The sequence below is a fragment of the Gouania willdenowi genome, chromosome 2 (assembly GCF_900634775.1).
Source record: "Gouania willdenowi chromosome 2, fGouWil2.1, whole genome shotgun sequence".
Lineage (NCBI taxonomy): Eukaryota > Metazoa > Chordata > Actinopteri > Blenniiformes > Gobiesocidae > Gouania > Gouania willdenowi.
In genome coordinates this window covers 5,664,916-5,684,650 of record NC_041045.1, presented here as the reverse complement: position 1 = coordinate 5,684,650, position 19,735 = coordinate 5,664,916, and the positions used below count along the sequence as shown (strand labels likewise).

The 19,735-nt window shown below is 38.2% G+C and overlaps 4 protein-coding genes across 5 annotated transcripts; 1 reads left to right on the top strand and 3 right to left on the bottom strand.

Annotated features, from left to right (window-relative positions):
* Positions 1-1,657: 1,657 nt before the first annotated feature.
* LOC114476471 (histone H1.01-like) lies at positions 1,658-2,331 on the top strand. Its single transcript, XM_028468027.1, has one exon. It carries the CDS (start codon positions 1,715-1,717, stop codon positions 2,312-2,314), a length of 600 nt encoding a protein of 199 aa, XP_028323828.1. The 5' UTR covers positions 1,658-1,714; the 3' UTR covers positions 2,315-2,331.
* A 3,740-nt stretch (positions 2,332-6,071) lies between these two features.
* Positions 6,072-6,950, bottom strand: LOC114474388 (histone H2A). Its single transcript, XM_028464675.1, has one exon. It carries the CDS (start codon positions 6,560-6,562, stop codon positions 6,176-6,178), a length of 387 nt encoding a protein of 128 aa, XP_028320476.1. The 5' UTR covers positions 6,563-6,950; the 3' UTR covers positions 6,072-6,175.
* Positions 6,951-7,419: 469 nt separating this feature from the next.
* On the bottom strand, positions 7,420-7,918 carry LOC114474425 (histone H2B 1/2). Its single transcript, XM_028464739.1, has one exon. The coding sequence runs from the start codon at positions 7,898-7,900 to the stop codon at positions 7,523-7,525; it is 378 nt and encodes a 125-aa protein (XP_028320540.1). The 5' UTR covers positions 7,901-7,918; the 3' UTR covers positions 7,420-7,522.
* Positions 7,919-10,775: 2,857 nt separating this feature from the next.
* Positions 10,776-14,816, bottom strand: LOC114474138 (zinc finger protein 729-like). Of its 2 annotated transcripts, none has more exons than XM_028464198.1 (3): positions 14,418-14,816; positions 13,487-13,553; positions 10,776-12,815 (listed from the first exon to the last, which is right to left on the bottom strand). In XM_028464198.1, exons 2-3 carry the CDS (start codon positions 13,523-13,525, stop codon positions 10,935-10,937), a joined length of 1,920 nt encoding a protein of 639 aa, XP_028319999.1. In that variant the 5' UTR covers positions 13,526-13,553; positions 14,418-14,816; the 3' UTR covers positions 10,776-10,934. The 2 variants fall into 2 exon arrangements, with proteins under 2 accessions (XP_028319999.1, XP_028320007.1); XM_028464206.1 differs by having other exon boundaries at positions 14,426-14,816.
* Between the last annotated feature and the right edge of the window lie 4,919 nt (positions 14,817-19,735).

The following is a 19,735-nucleotide window of genomic DNA, read 5'->3' as shown; positions in this document are numbered from 1 at the left end:
ACACCCACTTCGCGCATGCGCAAGCGGGTGTTGTCGGGACAGTCAGAGCCAATACGATCAGTTCGTCACGGCCTTTGTGTGATGGACAACCGCCCTCCTCCAATCAAGACCTTGTATTGAACGATGTTCCAAAATGACCAATCAGAGTGGAGTTGCTCTCAAACTACGCCTGTTGATGTAGAAAGCGCTTTTATCACGACTCAACTAACGTTTCATTCAGAGTTGATCTTTCAACATTATTTTTCTATTGATATATTTAAACAAAATGTTTAGAAGTCATGGTTTTAAAAATAATGTTATTTGACATTCTACTAAAAAATGGTTGATATTACAATGTTGAATCCATCGTGAGTTAATAACACCACTTCAACCATTTGGTGTTCAGCGTTGAATTAATGTTTTTTTTTTTTTTTTTTTTTTACATAAACTGACATTATTTCAACTATATTTAAACATTTAATGTCACCAATAAAATTAAACTTACAGAACAACAGAGAACTTTTAAAGGAAAAAAAAATGCAGTAGGTCACAATAAGATAATATTAAATGTATTAGGCTTGTGAGTGTTTTGATGAATAGCTTCTTGGAACTCAGCACTGCACATTAAATTAAAATACCAATTATGGGTTTTTGCATAAGGTAACCTGTAAAAAAAAAAAACAAAAAAAAAAAATTTCAACACATATGCAAGTATTAAGACAATGAAGATTTGTATTGATTCAAAATCTAAGGCAAACATTTACCATGATATTCTGTATATTTTCCCTTTAATATACTACATTAAAGATGTACATTGTGAGGAAATAATATGGAGCATGGTTTGAAAGTCTTTAAATAGTTTTTACATTATTACTTTACCTTTTACACCGCTATATATAAACTAACTATTCGTACACTTTTAAACAGTAGATTCGTATATTACGCATATCTTTTCAATGATCATTATATACTTTTGGTCTTATTTTTAATTCCCTTATATGTATAAACAAGTGTTAATGAGAATAACAAATAACAAAATATTTCCTCAGTACAGTTCATTTTAGCTTTTTGTCTTCAGTGTCGTGGTTCTCACTTTGGAAAATACAAATTAAAACAAAAATAAAGAAAACTTTTAGAAAGTACGAATGCAAACTCCAGTTAATTCCACTCTACTGTTGTATTACAGGATGAAGCCACTCCTTATAGTTTAAAGTCAGTGACTCTTACACCTGCATCTGTGTTTGCTGCTCCAAACAAACCGCTACTTTATACCACAAACATGGTACATACAAACATTGTATCACTAATAAACACTACACTAATATCCTGTTGAGTTGGAAAGCTTTTTTTTTAAGAAGTTTTGTTGCGTGTAGCAGTGTTTTAGAAGCAGAAACGGGTAAAAAGTGTCAGATGACGGCGGTGAAGCGCAGACCTGGAGGTCCCAGTGAAACAAACAGAGAGAATAAAAGCTGGAGATGAAGTGAATATAAAGATAAAAGTCTCTGCTATAAGTTCCTTCTTTTTCAGTTTGTAACTTTGCTTTAAGTCGCTTTTTCAGCTCTTTTTCTGCTGCGGAAGAAACACAAGTGAAGCCGCTGTCGCCGCACACGGCTGCCTGCGTTGAGTCTCTACGGTTCTCATGGTGCGTTTAAAGTCCAGCCTCCTGCTCGGAGCTGTCACAATCTACACTCACCTGTCATTAGTTCTCCTAATAGACTCACATAGAACTCCAACAATGGCTGAAGTCGCGCCGCCAAAAGAGGCGAAGAAGAAAGCGAGCAAACCGAAGACGGCGCAGAAGAAGAAGAGCAGCGGCCCGTCAGTGAGCGAGCTCATCCTGGAGGCTGTGGCTGCTTCCAAGGAGCGGAGAGGACTTTCTCTCTCTGCCCTGAAGAAGGAACTCGCTGCCAAAGGCTACGATGTGGTGAGAAACAACAGCCGCGTTAACGCGGCCGTCAGAAGGCTGGTGGAGAACGGCAAACTGCTGCGGACCAAAGGAACCGGAGCCGCTGGAACCTTTAAACTGGCCAAGAGCACCGAGGCCAAAGCTAAGAAACCTGCTGTGAAGAAATCACCTGCAAAGAAAGCCGCAACCAAGGTGAAGAAACCTGCAGCTGCTAAAAAGCCTAAAGCAGCAGCAGCGAAGAAGACATCCGTCAAGAAGGCGAAGAAACCTGCAGCAGCGGCCAAGAAAGCGGCCGCCAAGAGTCCCAAGAAGAGCCCCAAGAAGGCAGCTAAGAAGCCTGCAGCTAGAAAAGCTCCTGCAGCGAGGAAAGCTCCTGCTAAGAGGGTAGCCAAGCCCAAAGCTAAGAAGGCAGCAGCCAAGAAGAAGTGAACATCTCTGATTGTTCATCATCCACCAAAGGCTCTTTTAAGAGCCACCACTTTGTCTGTAAAGAGCTTCTGTTTCCTCAGCATGAGATACATGTCATTCATTTGAATATATTACATCACAATATAAGAACATATTCATACATTTTATAATGAAAAAAATGTAGGAATATCTGCTCAAATAAATCTACAGTTTCAGAGTAGATCTGTGAAAATATGTGCTTAAAAGTTAAATGTAGTATAACCATAAATGTATCAACAGATGATGTATGATGAAGTTACTTACTATTTCTGAACACCAGCTTAGTAATATTATTATTAAGGTAAAGACTAAAATTAAAAAAAAAAAAAAAAACATATTGTTTACTACAAAACAAACTTTTTCTTAACCTTTCTTTTATTTCCATTGTTATTTGTTTGTCTTATGTAAAGCAACATATATTCTAATAAATAATTCTGTTCTAATAAATGTATTGTTTCAGAGTAAATCTGGTGAAATATGTTTGCTTAAAAAGTAAATGTAGTATAACCTTAAAACCATGAAAAGATTATATTAAAAAAAATAATTTTATAACATGATCACACAAGCTTCACTTCTTTGTTCTGTAGCTAATATGAAAACTAATATTTTTAAATTGTAGTATAAATATCACAAAAGTGACACCAGCTTTCTAATATTAACATTAAGGTACAAAGATGATGCAAAAACCTATTATTTCAGAGCAAATCTGTTGTGTAATGCAGTACAATCCTAAAAGTATGCAAAGATAAATATGACCACACACAAGCTTCACTTTATTCTGTCACGAATATGAAAACTAAAATTTTTAAACTGTAGTTTACATTATCACAAAGTCGACTATTTCTGAATGCTTAAAATATCACTGCTGTTCATGTTTAATCTTTTCTCCTAAGATTAAATGCATATAAGAAAAAATTGCCCCAAACACAACCAATAAAAACAGAAAATGCAGATATTAATGAAAGAATATTAGTGTTTTATGTATTGTCAATAAATACATAAATAAATGCAGACATATTTAAAACCATTTAATGGATTGCTTTTCATTATTAGCTTAAGAACATCTTAGTAATAATAATATGAAGGTCAATTCTTAAGTTTGCTGTACTTTGTGTATAAAAACAATAAAAGCATTATTACTACAACAGTGTAACTCAGTGATTCACAACCAGGGGTACGCATCCCTCTAGGGGTAAAAAAACAAATCAATTTAAAAACAATAATATTGTTCATTAATATCAGTTCACAGAGGAGTATGAAGTTTTGGTCACCCTTAACCTTTGTGTGCAGAGTTTGCATGTTCTCGTGTCTTGAGTATATAAATGTACATTGAATTTGTTGTTAATCTCCTAAAAAAAAACTAAAAATAATTTCAGAGTGACAGTGACATACGTTGATTCTTTTCCGGAACATCCTTTGTTTCCATCTGTGATGCAGGCTTCCCGCTCAAAGTGCGCGCACTTTTTAAACACAGTCATCCAATAAGAAACCATCGTTTACCAGATGCTGACCAATGGCAGCACACCACACCACTCCTTGGATGTACATACAGAAACATAAATATATTTTAACAGGAACTTAATTTCTTTGCGTATACATTAGTATTACTTTACGTAACTAACTTTTTAACTACGCTATGATATTGAAGAATTAAGCTTATTGCGGATTAGTTACTATTATACAGAAATGAATAAAATATTCATACAGCTAGACATGGCAGCAACCTGCATTATAAACATAGTATATTAAATTATAAAAAAAATTATATATTTATACATATTTACTTACAAAATACCTGGCAGTATTTTAATGAAATAGTGAACATTTTGAATTAACATCATAACAAGATATATCTACAGCTTTTAAATCAATTAGTTGTGAAAAAAAAAAATAGCATAACTAGTTAAGTTAGTGATAACGTGCAGAACAATAGTGCTCTTTAGTGTGGTGTGTGTGGCTCTTAAAAGAGCCGTTGTTGTTGAGTATTGCTATTTAATGTTTAAGCTCTCTCTCCACGGATGCGGCGGGCCAGCTGGATGTCTTTGGGCATGATGGTGACCCTCTTAGCGTGGATGGCGCACAGGTTGGTGTCCTCGAACAGACCCACCAGGTAAGCCTCGCTGGCCTCCTGCAGAGCCATGACGGCGGAGCTCTGGAAGCGCAGGTCGGTCTTGAAGTCCTGAGCGATCTCGCGGACGAGGCGCTGGAAGGGCAGTTTGCGGATCAGCAGCTCCGTGGACTTCTGGTAGCGACGGATCTCTCTCAGAGCCACGGTACCGGGCCTGTAGCGGTGAGGCTTCTTCACTCCGCCGGTGGCCGGGGCGCTTTTACGGGCAGCCTTAGTGGCCAGCTGCTTCCTGGGAGCTTTACCTCCGGTGGATTTACGGGCGGTCTGCTTAGTTCTTGCCATGGCTCAGTGTTTCTACTCGGAAAGAGAAATGAATGCGTTTTGTGGCGCCGAAGCTGATTTTAAACTGTGGGACAGGGTGTGAAGCGGCGCGTGGTTGTGACGTTCCCGCTGCTGATTGGTCCTTAGTGTGCGTAGCTGATTGGTCCATAGTGTGCGCAGCTGATTGGACAGAAGTCTGTTCAAACTTTTTCTCTGAGCGCGAAACCAAACAAAGGTTTTCTGACTGCATTCTTTCACTATTGATCACATCAACTACGCCACGATTTAAGGCTTTTCCCAATCATTTATCACCAAATGCTTAGATTATCATTTTAGGTTTTTTTTCTTTACAAGGCCCAATACAAATTCCTTAATGTTACATATATATAAATAAAACCTTTGAGCGCACAATATACCATGTATTTATTTTTTCAAAGTAATGTTTTTAAATAATTTGGTAATAAAGTAATGTCACTATAAGCTTGCTACTAAAATTATATATATTAGACAAAATAGAAGAATATAATTCTTTTTTTGCTCCCCAGAGGGGAAATTAATAATGTAGAGTTGTAGGTCAGACATAAATTGTGAAAAAACAAAAACATACAAAAAAAAAAAAGAAAATCGCATAAAGTGAAACTTTTGTATTTTGCGTCTTCCTAAAGTGAGAAAATCAACAATGGCCGGGTGGTGAAAAAACGGGGCTGGAAGTAGACTGGGGGGGAGAGGTTTCAATTCCTGTTGGAATTTTTACATAACACATTTTTATTATACACACGATTATTCATAATGCTAAGATTAAAGTGAAGTGTCATTTAACACGTGTGGTTATGATTATAACCCCATAGGCTGTAGATGGTTGTGTTGGCACATGAGGTGTCAAGATAGGAATTCATTATTGTTGCAATTGGCTAATGTGTTTAAATGCCTGACATGCTTAAGGCATTCACTTAATATTCACCATTAAATATTTAGAAAAATAATGAATGGGTTATGGTTTCATGTTTGTTATTGTGAACATCCATCCATCTTATCCCACTTAGCCGTTTCCGGGTCGCGGGGGCAGCATCCTCAGGGGGGAGGCCCAGACTTCCCTCTCCACAGCCACTTCCTCCAGCTCCTCCGGGGGGACCCCGAGACGTTCCCAGGCCAGCCGAGAGATTGTGAACATTTTATTGTTAAATATACAATTAAAAGGGAAAAACCAATAAATACTGCTTTAAAGAGTCATGTTTATGATTTGTTAATACTACTGCAGACAACGGTTTTACCAAATGTGTTTTAAAGGCTAATATTAGTTTATTAATGAACCTAAAATCAAACATATTGTTTTTAGTTAAAGGTATGGCATTGATACAACCAAGTTTTACGTGTAATGTGAAAGTTGTGCTCTTTCAGGGTTTGTGGGTGGCTCTTAAAAGAGCCGTTGTGTTGTATAATTCAATGGTGGGTCTTTACTTGGCCTTGGCAGCTTTCTCCGTCTTCTTGGGCAGCAGCACAGCCTGGATGTTGGGCAGCACACCACCCTGAGCGATGGTCACTCCACCCAGCAGCTTGTTGAGCTCCTCGTCGTTGCGGACAGCCAGCTGCAGGTGACGGGGGATGATGCGGGTCTTCTTGTTGTCGCGGGCAGCGTTTCCAGCCAGCTCCAGGATCTCAGCGGTCAGATACTCCAGCACGGCCGCCAGGTAGACGGGAGCACCGGCACCGACACGCTGAGCATAGTTGCCTTTACGGAGCAGTCTGTGGACACGACCCACTGGGAACTGAAGACCAGCCCTGGATGAACGGGTCTTTGCCTTTGCTCTGGCCTTACCTCCAGTCTTTCCTCTGCCGCTCATTGTGAATAAAAATCTCTTCTAGACTTCAGGAAGAAACTGTGCCCCCCATCCAGGGGCTGCTGTTTATAAACACAGAAAAAGCGGGAGGAAATGTGACGCACCAATCGGAAGCAGAGACCCACAAACAGAGGGTGTGGCTATTAGAGGCTGAGCAGTGACTGTTTTCTTAAAACAGATTTGTTTGTGTTGACTCATTCTTATAATACATTAGTATTCTGAAAATAAACAATTGTGTTGAGGACACTCAGGTTGTAGAAATTTTACTTTGTCTATTCATATATATATATAGGGCTGTAAATATCTAAATCATATTTGTATTATTTTTTTTGTAAATATTAGTTATATATCCTACATTTAGTATACACTTGTTTATTCTTTCATCTTAACATTTTTATTCTTTATTTGTGATTTTTTTTTTTTTGTGGCTGTAACATAAGCAATTAATAAATGAATTCTGATTCTCACTGTCCTATCTACACAATCCCCATACAAAATGTAATTTTTGTGGTATTGATCTGTCCTTATAATTAATATATTTTACATTGTCATGTTTTTAAATGTTTCAGGCAGAGATCATTAATGAAAATTTCTCTACATTTTTTGTAGATAGTGGGAATCTGCAGTAAGTCTTACTTTGACTTAATCTGTATTGGCTTTACATAATTACAGCCATGAAGTAATAAACCACAAAGGTCTACTAATATATTTTTTAGAATGTAGTAATTCCAGTTAAACTCACACACTCAGAGTCATACTCTCGTAAAAAAATAATAAAAATAAAATAAAAATAAATCAGATAATAAATCTGTGTGTAGGACTCATAACATTTATAGCTGCACAACTATGAATTATGTAGATTGATAATATAGGTAGAAAAGTAATTCAGGTAGTAACGCTCTGTAGTTGTAGTGGGTGGCTCTTAAAAGAGCCGTTGTGTTGTTGTTTAGAGATGTTCCAGGTTTACTTGGAGCTGGTGTACTTGGTCACAGCCTTGGTGCCCTCAGACACAGCGTGCTTGGCCAGCTCTCCAGGCAGCAGCAGACGCACAGCAGTCTGGATCTCCCTGGAGGTGATGGTGGAGCGTTTGTTGTAGTGAGCCAGACGAGAAGCTTCACCTCCGATGCGTTCAAAGATGTCGTTGACAAAGGAGTTCATGATGCTCATGGCCTTGGAGGAGATACCAGTATCAGGGTGGACCTGTTTCAGTACTTTGTACACGTAGATGGCGTAACTCTCCTTCCTGGTCTTTCTCCTCTTCTTTCCTCCCTTACCGGCGGCGGTCTTACTCACTGCTTTCTTGGAGCCCTTCTTGGGCGCTGACTTGGCGGGTTCAGGCATGTTTGATCCTAGGTTGTTCCCAACAGTCGAATGTGGAGATACACTAACACATCTACTGCTTTTATACAAACTCTATGCAGATCATGTTATGCTGATGTCTGTCTGTGATTGGCTGGCTCAGATACGGGGGTGTGACGGTTAGCGAATCAACCCCTCCTACCCCCCCCCCCCCTTTTTTTTATTTTTATTTTTTTTTAAAAATAATAAATTTACAGTATTTTATTCTGCTCATAATTTGATGCTATTCTTCTTTTTTAATTCTTTGTGCAAGTCTGCTTGTATTATTTTATACAAAAACAAAACTGCATAAATGTAATAAAATAGAAACTTTTCCAAACATGTTTAACAGTAATAGGCCATGTGTTGCTTAGATCAGTGTTTCTCAAATAGGGGTACGCGGGTGGCACTACAGGGGGTACTTGAGCGAGAGAGAGTGAAAGTAGAACATGTGACTATAAATCTATTTTCTGTCATATCTGGTGTGATTTATTTCGTGTGTGTGTGTGTGTGTGTCTCCTTCCTTCAGCTGAAGCCTGTATTAGTTCAAAATGGCGCGCAGACTAGCGCGTGCTCCAAGCATGAACAAAGAACCAAAAAAAGAAGAGAATCAGGAATAAAACAAGTAATTGAACTTGTGATCCTAATTTCAGTCTTTTCAGAATCACTTTTCACAGGATATCTGTGGTAGATCTACCAGATTTAGATATAATCAACAAAAAATAAATCACGAACTTTAACTTTGCAAGTGAGACAAAACCACGTGTAATTAGAATTCCATCGATGTTCATTCAGGACATAGAAGACTTTTTAAATACATACAATTAACACCAGTAACTATTAAAATCAATTATGATTTTGAGATAGAGTAGGTAATGTCGAGTTTCACAAGCACGAGGTGTTTACTTTTTGTATGTAGACTTTTTCACTTTTAGATGCATTTAAATATAACCGGAACTCATGGATTGTGTTACTCATGTTTAAGATTAAAGCTCTAAGTGGGTGTGGGTGGCCCTTACAAAGACTGTTATTTGTTGTTCATAATAATCCGAAATATCACATTTTAATTCTAGTGGCAATGGTCTATTAATGACATTGTGTGTACATATTTCTTCAGTTTAATTCATATATTAAGACGTGATAATTTTTGTGAAACATGGGTATAAATTCATATTTAGGATTAAAGCTCTTATGTAGATGTGGGTGGCCCTTAAAAGGGCCGTTGGTTATTGATGGTGAGACTACAAGTTTAACCTCCAAATCCGTACAGAGTGCGTCCCTGTCTCTTCAGAGCATAAACCACATCCATGGCGGTCACAGTCTTCCTCTTTGCGTGTTCAGTGTAGGTCACAGCATCACGGATCACGTTCTCCAGGAAGACCTTCAACACACCGCGGGTCTCCTCGTAGATCAGACCGGAGATACGCTTCACTCCACCGCGACGCGCCAGACGACGGATCGCAGGTTTGGTGATTCCCTGGATGTTGTCACGGAGAACTTTACGGTGACGCTTAGCGCCTCCTTTACCGAGTCCTTTTCCTCCTTTACCACGACCGCTCATTGTTGCTATGACAGTCAGATTTGACCAAAAGTGATTCTCATAGCGCTGCAGGGAATTTAATCTGCACTCTGAGGACGTGTTAGAAGACAGAGGCGGATCCTTCAGCTCTTTGCTGCCACCTACAGACTAACAGCAGAAACTACACACCGCGTCACCACTTGATCTCTAAACATTAATAATTTAAGCTCATTCATTCATGAGCCATACATGCCCTTAAACATGGTAATAACCACAAGTGTGCGTTTCAAGTGCTTTTTATTGCATATTTTTATTACAAATCACCTCTCATTCCTACTTGTAGTAAAGTTTACTTACAATCGTCTTTGAGGGAAGCTGAGTTTGTTTTTTAGGTTGGTTTTTCTTTAAAGCAGTGCTGACCATAAGCAATTTCTCGTGGGAGTCCTTTGCATAGCAGTAATTTCCACTCCAAGTGTAGATATTCTCTATTTAGATAATCTCAAAACAACAACCTGTGTTATGCCAACTGCCCACTCAATACTCATCACGTCTATTTACAAATATCTCAATCCAACCTAGATTGTAAAGTCCACAGGTGGTAGTTATATATGAGGGGCGAGGCTAACACTCTGAACAACAATAAACAAACTCAACAAAAATGTCTATCTCAACATTTGTTTGACTAAATTGACTAAATTATCCAGTTTCTGGCAGAAACAGCTTTGATTTAATGATCTATGAAGCCTACATTATGTCTATCTGTGTGATACGAAAAAAAGAAAATTGGGATTGTTCCACGCATCTTTGATTAAGGTTTTCTAGTGTGTTTAAATGAGAATATTAGTCCTATAAGCACATATTCTGTAAAAGCATTGATTTATAATGTCTTGAACAGGGTGTCTACCTCTTCTGACCATTAAAAAGACATGACCTCATACATCACTTTATTTTTTTCCAACAAACTGCATTTATGATATTTCATTAGAAAACATTAGACGGCTCAGAGACACATATAAAACCCATTTAAAAAATGCAGCAAGTATATTATAAGTTAGAATCTGATTGTTACATGTGGATCATCATGGCAAAACCAGGAACAAGTCAGCATGAGAGAAATGTTGTAATAAAAACTGTATTTTGCTAAATATGCTAGTTGAAGTTATAAAGAAAGCACTCCATGCTATAAACAACCATATAGAAGATTTTAAAATGGGAAACTGTCTCTGAAAATGGCTTGTATTGCAGCAGAAGGGCTTCATTGTTTAAATGTTATTTGATTTGTGTGTGTGTGCGACACCATTGGAAAGCTTAGAATCCACAGTTTTAAAATCTCTAAATAACACAAAATGCTTCCTGGACTCCATGAACGTCATTTTTAATAGACAGGATGAGTAATTATTTACTATACAAAACAACAGGATAAATATATTGTCAATTCATGATATATGCAAGTAGTATATTCCTTCTTTCTGTTCCCTTTAACTGTATTCATCTTTTCTTTCAACTCTTGAACTTTATTCACTCACTCTTCTTTTCTTCTTTCACTGATATGCTGACTGCCCTCCCTGGAACATGTTGCGAAGTCTGATCTTGGGCGCTCCATGTCTGAGTCAGCACAACGATGTGCGTGGAAGGCAGCTGACGTACTATTCCCACTCTGATGCTGGGGGTACATTCATGTGCTTCCAGGTTCCCAGAACTGAAGAAATCCTTCCCACAGTGGTCACATTTGAAAGCTTTCCTCCCATGTTCTCGTTGGTGGTAATAAAGGTGAGGTTTGTGCTTGAAAGTTTTGCCACACGTGTCACATTTGTGAGGCCTTTCTGAGGAGTGGCTGATCTCATGGCGTTTGAAACTGTAGAGAGTCGAAAAAACTTTGTTACACTGGTCACAGCGATAAACATTGAGTGCACGATGCAATTCCAGGTGTTGAGTGAATTTTTGTTTTTGATTATATGTATTTCCACAGTGGTCACATCGGTAGAACTCTCTTCTTAAGTGTTGCGGGGTATGCAGTGATGAAATTGACGTTGGGTTGAAATCCTCCTCACACTTCACGATGCTCAAAGGTTTCTGCTCGTGTTTATTTTGGTGGTGAACGAGGTGAGATTTGTACTTGTAAGATTTGCCACACATGTCACATGTGTGAGGCCTTTCTGAAGAGTGGCTGATAAGGTGACGTTTTAAGGCATGTATGCTTGTAAAAACTTTGTCACATTGGTGACAGCGGTTAATATTCTCTTCAGTGTGCAATTTCAGGTGTTCACTAAGTGTTTGCTCATCGTCGTACGTTTTTCCACAGAAGTGGCAGCGGCACGAGCCCTCTATTGAGTGTCTCATCACGTGCACTGTTAAATTTGATGCTTGTCTGAAAGCCTTACCGCAATGACTGCAGACGTATGGTTTCTCTCCAGTGTGGATCATTTGGTGACTTTTTAAGTTGTACAATTTGCGAAAAGCCTTCCCACACTGTTGACAGCTGAACGGCTTCTCTCCCGTGTGAATTTGGTGATGGAATTTTAACTGTTCTTTACGATAAAAAGCCTTCCCACAATAATCACAGGAGAACGGTCTCACACCGGTGTGCGTCCGTTGGTGTACTTTTAGTTTAGATTTTTCCCGGAATGACTTTTCACATTGGTCACATTGGTGTGGTTTTTCTCCAGTGTGGATCAATGTGTGTAATTTAAATTCTCGAAGAGCTGCAAATCTTTTCCCACACTCTTTGCAGCAGTACTGGTCTTTCTCAGTGTGGAGTTTTTTGTGTTTCAGTAGGCTGCGTTGCTTTTTGTACATTTTGTTACAAAGGCCACAGGAAAAAGTCACCTCAGTGTGGGTTAGTTGATGTCTTTTTAAATTCCGAGTGGTGATGAATTCCATTCCACACTTTTCACATGTGAACGGTTTGATTCCACGATGTATGAATACATGTTCTTTGAAGGATCCAGAATGCCGAAAGGTCTTCCCACATTTGTAGCATCTGTACGGCTTCAGTCCTCTGTAGATACGTTTATTATCTAATAAAATTCCCTTTTTCAGAAAGGCAAAGTCATCACATTGGTGTGAATCATCTACACTGTGAAGAAGCTGATGCTTTGTAAAGAACTTCTTGCGGACAAACATTTCTCCACATTCTCCACATTTGAATTTCTTCATTCCAGTATGAAGTCTCGTATGCTTTTTGAAATGGACAGAGCTCAGAAATGTCTTCCCACACTTATCACAGCAGTGTGGTTTTCTTGCCGAATGAATTAGATGATGTACAGTAAGTTGTGATTTACAGGTGAAGCCTTTTCCATATTGGTCACCTCTTTTTCTCATAGATTTGTTTTTTTGTATTCGGCCAGCTTCCGCCTCCTGAGAGTGTTGAGGACTCACAATGTTCTGGCTTCCAGAGTCCTGTACAACAGTTAGAGATTAAACAGAGAAGGAATAATATCCTAATAAACATGTGTTTCTAAATGTGTTTCCTATAAAGAAAAGTGGCTGTTAAAGACAGATCAGACATAGCATTAGGCTACAGTAAGAGCTAAGCTTCAATGGAATGTCTGCATGGCACCAAGAACCAAAGCTTACCTTAAAGGGGACATATCATGCTAAATCCATTATTAATTTCTTTGTATGTAGGCATTTTGTTAATTGTTAATGATCTTTATTGTCAACGAAGAAAGGTATTTAAAGTCCAAGTGGATTGACAAAAACTAATTTATTTCAAGAGAAAATAGAGAACAAAACAATATAGTATAAAGTTAAATAAACTTAACTTTTGCTTGTTAAGAGTTTTGAATTGAAAAGTCACAATAAGCACAAAAGCTTTTCAGTTTTAATTGCTTTCAGTCTGCGGCCAAACTTCACCCTACTGTGTTTTTTTTCTAACAACATTTGTATTTTTGTAGGATGTTCTTATTCACACACTGTATTATTAAAGAATATCTGTAAAAGCTGAGATTTCTTATTCGGGTTCATAATATTATGGCTGATCTGTTGTTGTGCTTCCTGTTTGTTTTATTTAGTTCAGTCCGGTTGATGTTTATCTTTAAAGGTGTTCTTCAATCAGCTTTTTCTCTCACCTTTTCTGAGGGGTCCATGTTTGCCATCACTGCCTCCATTCACCTGCAGCATTAAATCAGCCTCCACCTGAAAGGAAGACAATAAAGTATGAATATGAATCCAATCCATCCTATGCAGTTATCCTTTCCAAAACAATAAGATGTATATAAATGGTAAAACATCTTTGTTCTTACATCTTTACTCTAAAAGAGTATCACAAAATAAACATCACTTCCTGGGAATGTGCAAAGACACAAAAATACATATATTGACTTCGAAAACACATTAAATACACACAAAATATGACTAAATTAACATAATGGACTCTAAAAACACACCAAAAAAATCATACAAAAATGACACAATATTATTATTAATAATATGAACAATAATAATAATAAAATAAATAGAGTAAATGTCCTAAAACCCACAAAATACATAAAATGACACCAAAAACCCAAAAAAATAACAATGATAAATGGAAACACATGGTGAACAGTTTTTATTCACTAAAACTAGTTGGGGGACAAAAAATTAAAAAAAAAATATTAATAACAACAATAATACGGTGATTTTATCCAAAGCGTTATCAATAAAAAATAAATTAAAAAAAAAAGCTACTTTGTAGAGATGAAGCCAAACTTTAAAGAATGCAATGGTCAACACTAAGGATATAAATCCCCTTCAAAATAAAATAACTTTGCTGTGTGAGAACCATTAAAAACCGGGCCGTGACCCAAATGTTGAGAACCACTGCATTAAAACACACTTTGAAACACTGCTACTACATACACTATTACATTTTGTTTGTATTGTTAAATTAAAAATAACTGGTTAATAACGGGTTTCCCAGCAGTGATGCTAACGTCCAGGGAGCCGCATCGACTGGTCCCAGTTTGAGGCTTCAACAACAGGCCTGAGACCGAGCCGGACCAAGGACCAAATACTGACCCACGTACTCGGTCACCGTGCTGTCCTTCCTCTGCTGACGGCTTCATATCCTGTCTTATAAATGTTGGACACAGCTACGACGACGAAGGGAAAGAAGATGGTGAGCGTCCACCATTTTACTGCTGTTTCCGAAGGATGGTTGCCAGATGCAACCGTCAAATCCCCGCATTAAAGATGTCCAAGAACCGTGGAAATACTCATAAAACAGTCTGTTCATTGTTAAAATTATATAAATGTAACTTTTTACATATGTAAAGTAGATATTGCTTATAAATGTGTTAATAAACCTAATAAATTACTCAAATAGCAGGAGAAATGTCAAACTGGCAACGGTGCTTGACGGGATGACGTCACGGACAACGTACAGACAGTCCGTTGCAGTGTAGTGTATTTATTCCCCTGGCATTTTTTTTTTTTTTCATCTCTCTGTAAAATGCTTCTATTTATTATTTGTTACTGAAATGAACAACCATTGTAAATAATCAGGACGGCTATCATGAAATCATCACGTTTAAAAAAAAAAAATGCTGTCACATTTAACAGCATGCAAAACTTAGATTACATTAATAAATAATAGACAAGCATCAAGTCTTTTTTTATAAGATTATAGTGAAAATGTATTACTGCCAAAACATTTAAACCTATTGCAAATTTTTTTTTTTTTTTTGGCAAAAACTACTATCTGACAAAAAATGTCCAGATTGTTTGATCAAAATTTAAGCCTGCAGTGCATCAAAATGTTTGTCTGTAAATTGTAAACATATACTTGAAAATGCTTGTTAAATAAATTTGGAGAATATCAGAATTTTATTTCAAAAACAAGAGTTTTTTTTTTTTACAGCATTTTGAATTTTGCGCAAACAATTGAAGACAATCCAAAAATTGCATTTTAAATGTCAGTTTTTAATTTATGCAAATTACCAACATTGCCATGCTGTCTCCAGGCAATTTGTGTATTTTTGTCATTTACGTAGAAATGCCTGGCCCCAATCATAGCTGTGTATATATATATATCTTTTTTTTCTGTACTCCAGTAGTTTTTGGGAGCATCTTTACTTTACTTGGGTTGTTAACAATCAGTATTATGCTTAATTATTGTATCTAGAGGCTAAAGTAATCCAACATCATTTATGGAACTGGCATAAAACTACAAAAGATGTAAAATGCAAAGTTTTAGGAATTAAGAAAGAAGGGATTATTCATATTTATGATTAACATTTATTTTAACTTTTATCATACTCATGTATTTCAACTTGGAATGATGGGACACAGCTTTATTGATTGAATCCAAGGTATATCTTCACAATGTAAAAAAAAAAATCTAATCTAAATTCCAATGTAGCAAAATAATAGAAAATGGATCAAACAAACAAAAATAGTTTCTCTTCTGCATTGGTTAAAGACAGATTTCTCAACGGAGCTTCTTCATGGCCCCCAAAACTATTTTCAAGCTTCTGGACAATTGTCGCTGTTTTCACGCTGTGAAGGGATGCCGATGATCACAATCCTGCATTATTCCCACTTAATGTCACAGTATCTGAACAAAGGCAGAAAAAGGGAACTTTAATGCAACATGAATAAATTAACCTTAAACAGAATCATAATACTTCTGTTAAAAATGAACCATTTACCTAATAGTACAATATAACCTCACTGCATAGTATGTATGTATAAAGGAGTGGTATTGTACTTTAGGTTTATTTTACACTATTTTTGGGATTTCAAATTTTACTCAGTTGTTTAGAGCAGGAGTTCTCAACCTTGGTGTCAGGACCCTATTTAGAATCGCAAGACAAATAGGGGGTCGCCATATGCCTTCAAGAAACAAAGTTTTACCAATTTTTGATAAGCGCATTGAGATGACTTTGTTGGAAATTGCTTTATACAAATAAAATTGATTTGAATTGAATTAACACTTACCAACAGAAATTGCAACGTGCCTACCCAACCCTAGTGGTCACGGCACGTCACTGGTGTATACTCAAAAGGACACGTTCCCCGTTGCCTGAAAGACTTCAAAGACTTTTCTCACCTTTTCTGAGGAGTCCAGTTTGGCTTTCAATGCTCCATTTACTGGAAGCATCAGCCTGGAAGATGGAGAAGAGAGAAACTGTGCCAACAGTGAGTGGAGAAAGTTTTATGCAAATTGTGCATGACAAAACTTTCATACGATACTTTAACTGGGTCGAATCCGAGAAAAGGCGACAAAGTTACTATGTTGTCGATGTTTGGGAACAATGTAATAACAGATTTAGCTATGGAGACCATAATTTAGCTAATTTAGGAAGTGATGTCTGAGGTGTGTGAAGGAGCGAATGAGTGAGACACAAAAACAAGCGTGTTGAATGTGTTTTAAAATCTAATGTAATTGTATCTTATTACACAGCATACAGGGTTCTCGCGAGGAATTTTTCACAGCGTAGGGGAAATCGCTTGGTTCCGGGGGAACGTCCTTGAAATTTTCTAAATGTATAGCCCTCTGAAACACTATTTCCTGCATTCTGAAGGCCAAATTTTGTTAAGTAAATCTAAAGTTTCATTAATTCTATATTTTTCCATTGTTTGAGTTAACTGATCGTAAGGCTGCACGATTAATCAATATGGAATCAAAAATTGATTATTTATTTAGGGAGATTTTTCGAAAAGTCATAATGGGAAAATTGATTTGAACCGGAAGTCACGTGACCATTCGGTGCGGTTAGAGGGCTAGTTAGTCTGTAACTTAACACTAGCATGCCCAAGGTTTTCTTACTCCTGCTGCCCTGCCCAGAGGCCGCCAAATGACACTCATTTGCAACTCAGTGGGCCACCTCTCTTATGTAAATAAAGCCTTTCGATCGGAATGTGCAGCTGGGCAGTGACAAACTTTGGGGGTTGGTGTAAATGATGGCCAGTGTTGAGAAACCAGTTTCTCCCAGGTAGATGTTTGTTAATCCAAATAACATTATATGGAATTATTGGATAAGAATGGCCAAATTAATATGAGCCATGTGTGTTGTGATCAATTAATAAACCACAATAAATAAAATTAGAAAAATAAAAACAGTAATAAAGCAACCAAGCTCCTGTTTCCTACTCCTGTATTTTCACTATTTACCTTTATTGTTTTTGTGCTTATAAATCAAATGTATTGTTGCTATTTATGGTAAAGCAAGATTTCCGAGTGTGAAAAGGACTGTTTGAGTTCTCACTTTAAAAAGGTAAATTCACGAGGTCCACCATTCACTAACCAGGTCCATGAATTATTTTATTAAGCTATTATTTTACAAATTTGAAGAAAGTGCACAAGATGCACAAAGAATCAATGCTTCAACAGGGAAAAACAATCTCAATCTCTGTTTACACCATCAGTTATGCTGACATTATCCCTCTTGACCTTTGACCCAATGCGGAAGTACTGAACCATAGTGAAAGTTTGAAAAGGCTTATCACCTCAAGGTGAAAAAATAGCCAACTCAGGGCAGATATTTCACTGACTCTGGCGACTGAGAAGCAAGGATGTCAAAAGTTTACAGCTCTCAGCAGGCTTTGGAGATGATCCTAAATGACGCCAACCCCTGTGACTCCGATGGAGAAGAAATATCCCTTCAGCTGAGTTCTGACTCTGAAATTTCTTCCGGTAAGATTTTCTAAACATCCTTTTTTTTGTTTGCTGATTATGGCAGTTGTGTTTTTAATGTTTCATTAATCACATCTCAAAAATATGATCACCCTATACATGAGGAGGATTCGCCACCTTCAGAAAAGAGAGGTCGCCTGGAGACACACGAGTGGCTGACAGAGACGGCAAAAGACGGCACAATGTGGCGTGAAGAACAGGTCGGAAGGCCTCTCCATCACAGCCCAATTGAAGGTCACGTCACAGATGGAGAGCCAACTGCTTTGGCCAGAAGAAAGGTGACGAGTCGCTTACAGAGTTTCTTCTGCTTCATAACTCTGGAAATGCTTCGGACCATTCAGGAGTGGACTGTCCAGCATGCACTCCAGACACAACATGAGAACTGGTTCATGGCCATACCTGAACTAATGGCGTTCATTGCCATCCTGCTTCTGTGGGGGACTGTCCGCCTTCCATCGCTGCATGACGCATGGTCAGCAAAACTGGGACCGCCCCTGATCAACAGGATTATGGCTCGAAACCGTTTCAAGGACATCATTCAGCATCTACGCTTTGACGACAAGGACACACGTGGTGAACGAGTTGCGACTGACCGGTTTGCTGCAATCTCTGACGTTTGGGAGTCTTTTGTTGCCAACTGCATCACTTCGTACAACCCAGGCAGGCACATCACCATAGATGAGCAACTTTTTCCAACTAAGACTCGCTGCTGTTTCTTGCAATACATTGCAACGAAGCCGGACAAGTTTGGTATCAAGTTCTGTGTGGCATGTGACCTTAAATCCAAGTATGTGTGCAAAATCATCCCATATCTTGGCAAAGACCCCAGTCGTCCACCTGGGGAGAGATTGTCTGAAAATGTGGTGATGAAGCTTATGGAACCGTTTATGGACAAAGGAAGAATTGTTACAATCGACAATTTTTTCACTTCATTGTCACTAGCACGTCGACTGCACAGCCGGAAGAGCACCCTCCTTGGCACAGTCAATAAGATTCGCCGGGAGCTTCCAGATTCAGCTAAAAAGAATTTGGCCCGTGAGGAATTCAGCACACAAGTGTTTTCAACCTCTGGTGCCACACTGACTGTTTATGTGCCCAAACGAAAGAAGACTGTCTGCCTCCTCAGTAGCGTGCACAGCGTGGTGGAGACTGAGGCTACTCGGAAAAAAAAGCCGAACACAGTCACCGACTACAACAGCATGAAATGCGGTGTGGACGTCATGGACCAGATGGTTCGAAAGTACACTGTGCGTTCAGGAACACGGCGTTGGCCAGTCGCTGTGTTTTACAACATGATTGACATTGCAGCGCTGAACGCACATGTGCTTTATCAGGCATGCACTGGGGTCAAGGAGAGGAGGGTGGACTTCTTGCTGGAGCTTGCAAATGAGCTTGCCCAGTCTCATATGGCAGCCAAGGAGGTGAATGAGCAAAACCTTCAGCAACAACCACCCACACCTGATGTGAGGAAAAGGGCATTGTGCCAGGTGAAGTGTTGCTGCAGGAAAAACCGCGCCACCAAGCGTTGTATGTATTGTGACAAGTTTGCATGTGGCAAATGCATAAAGGAGGTGTGGCAGTGCCAGAAATGTTCACAAAATCTCTATTAAATAAATTTCACCAAGAATGCAAACAAACTGTTGCCGTCTCACTATTACTACTTACTACTTTCTGTTGCAAAAGTTGAAATATAAGTTGC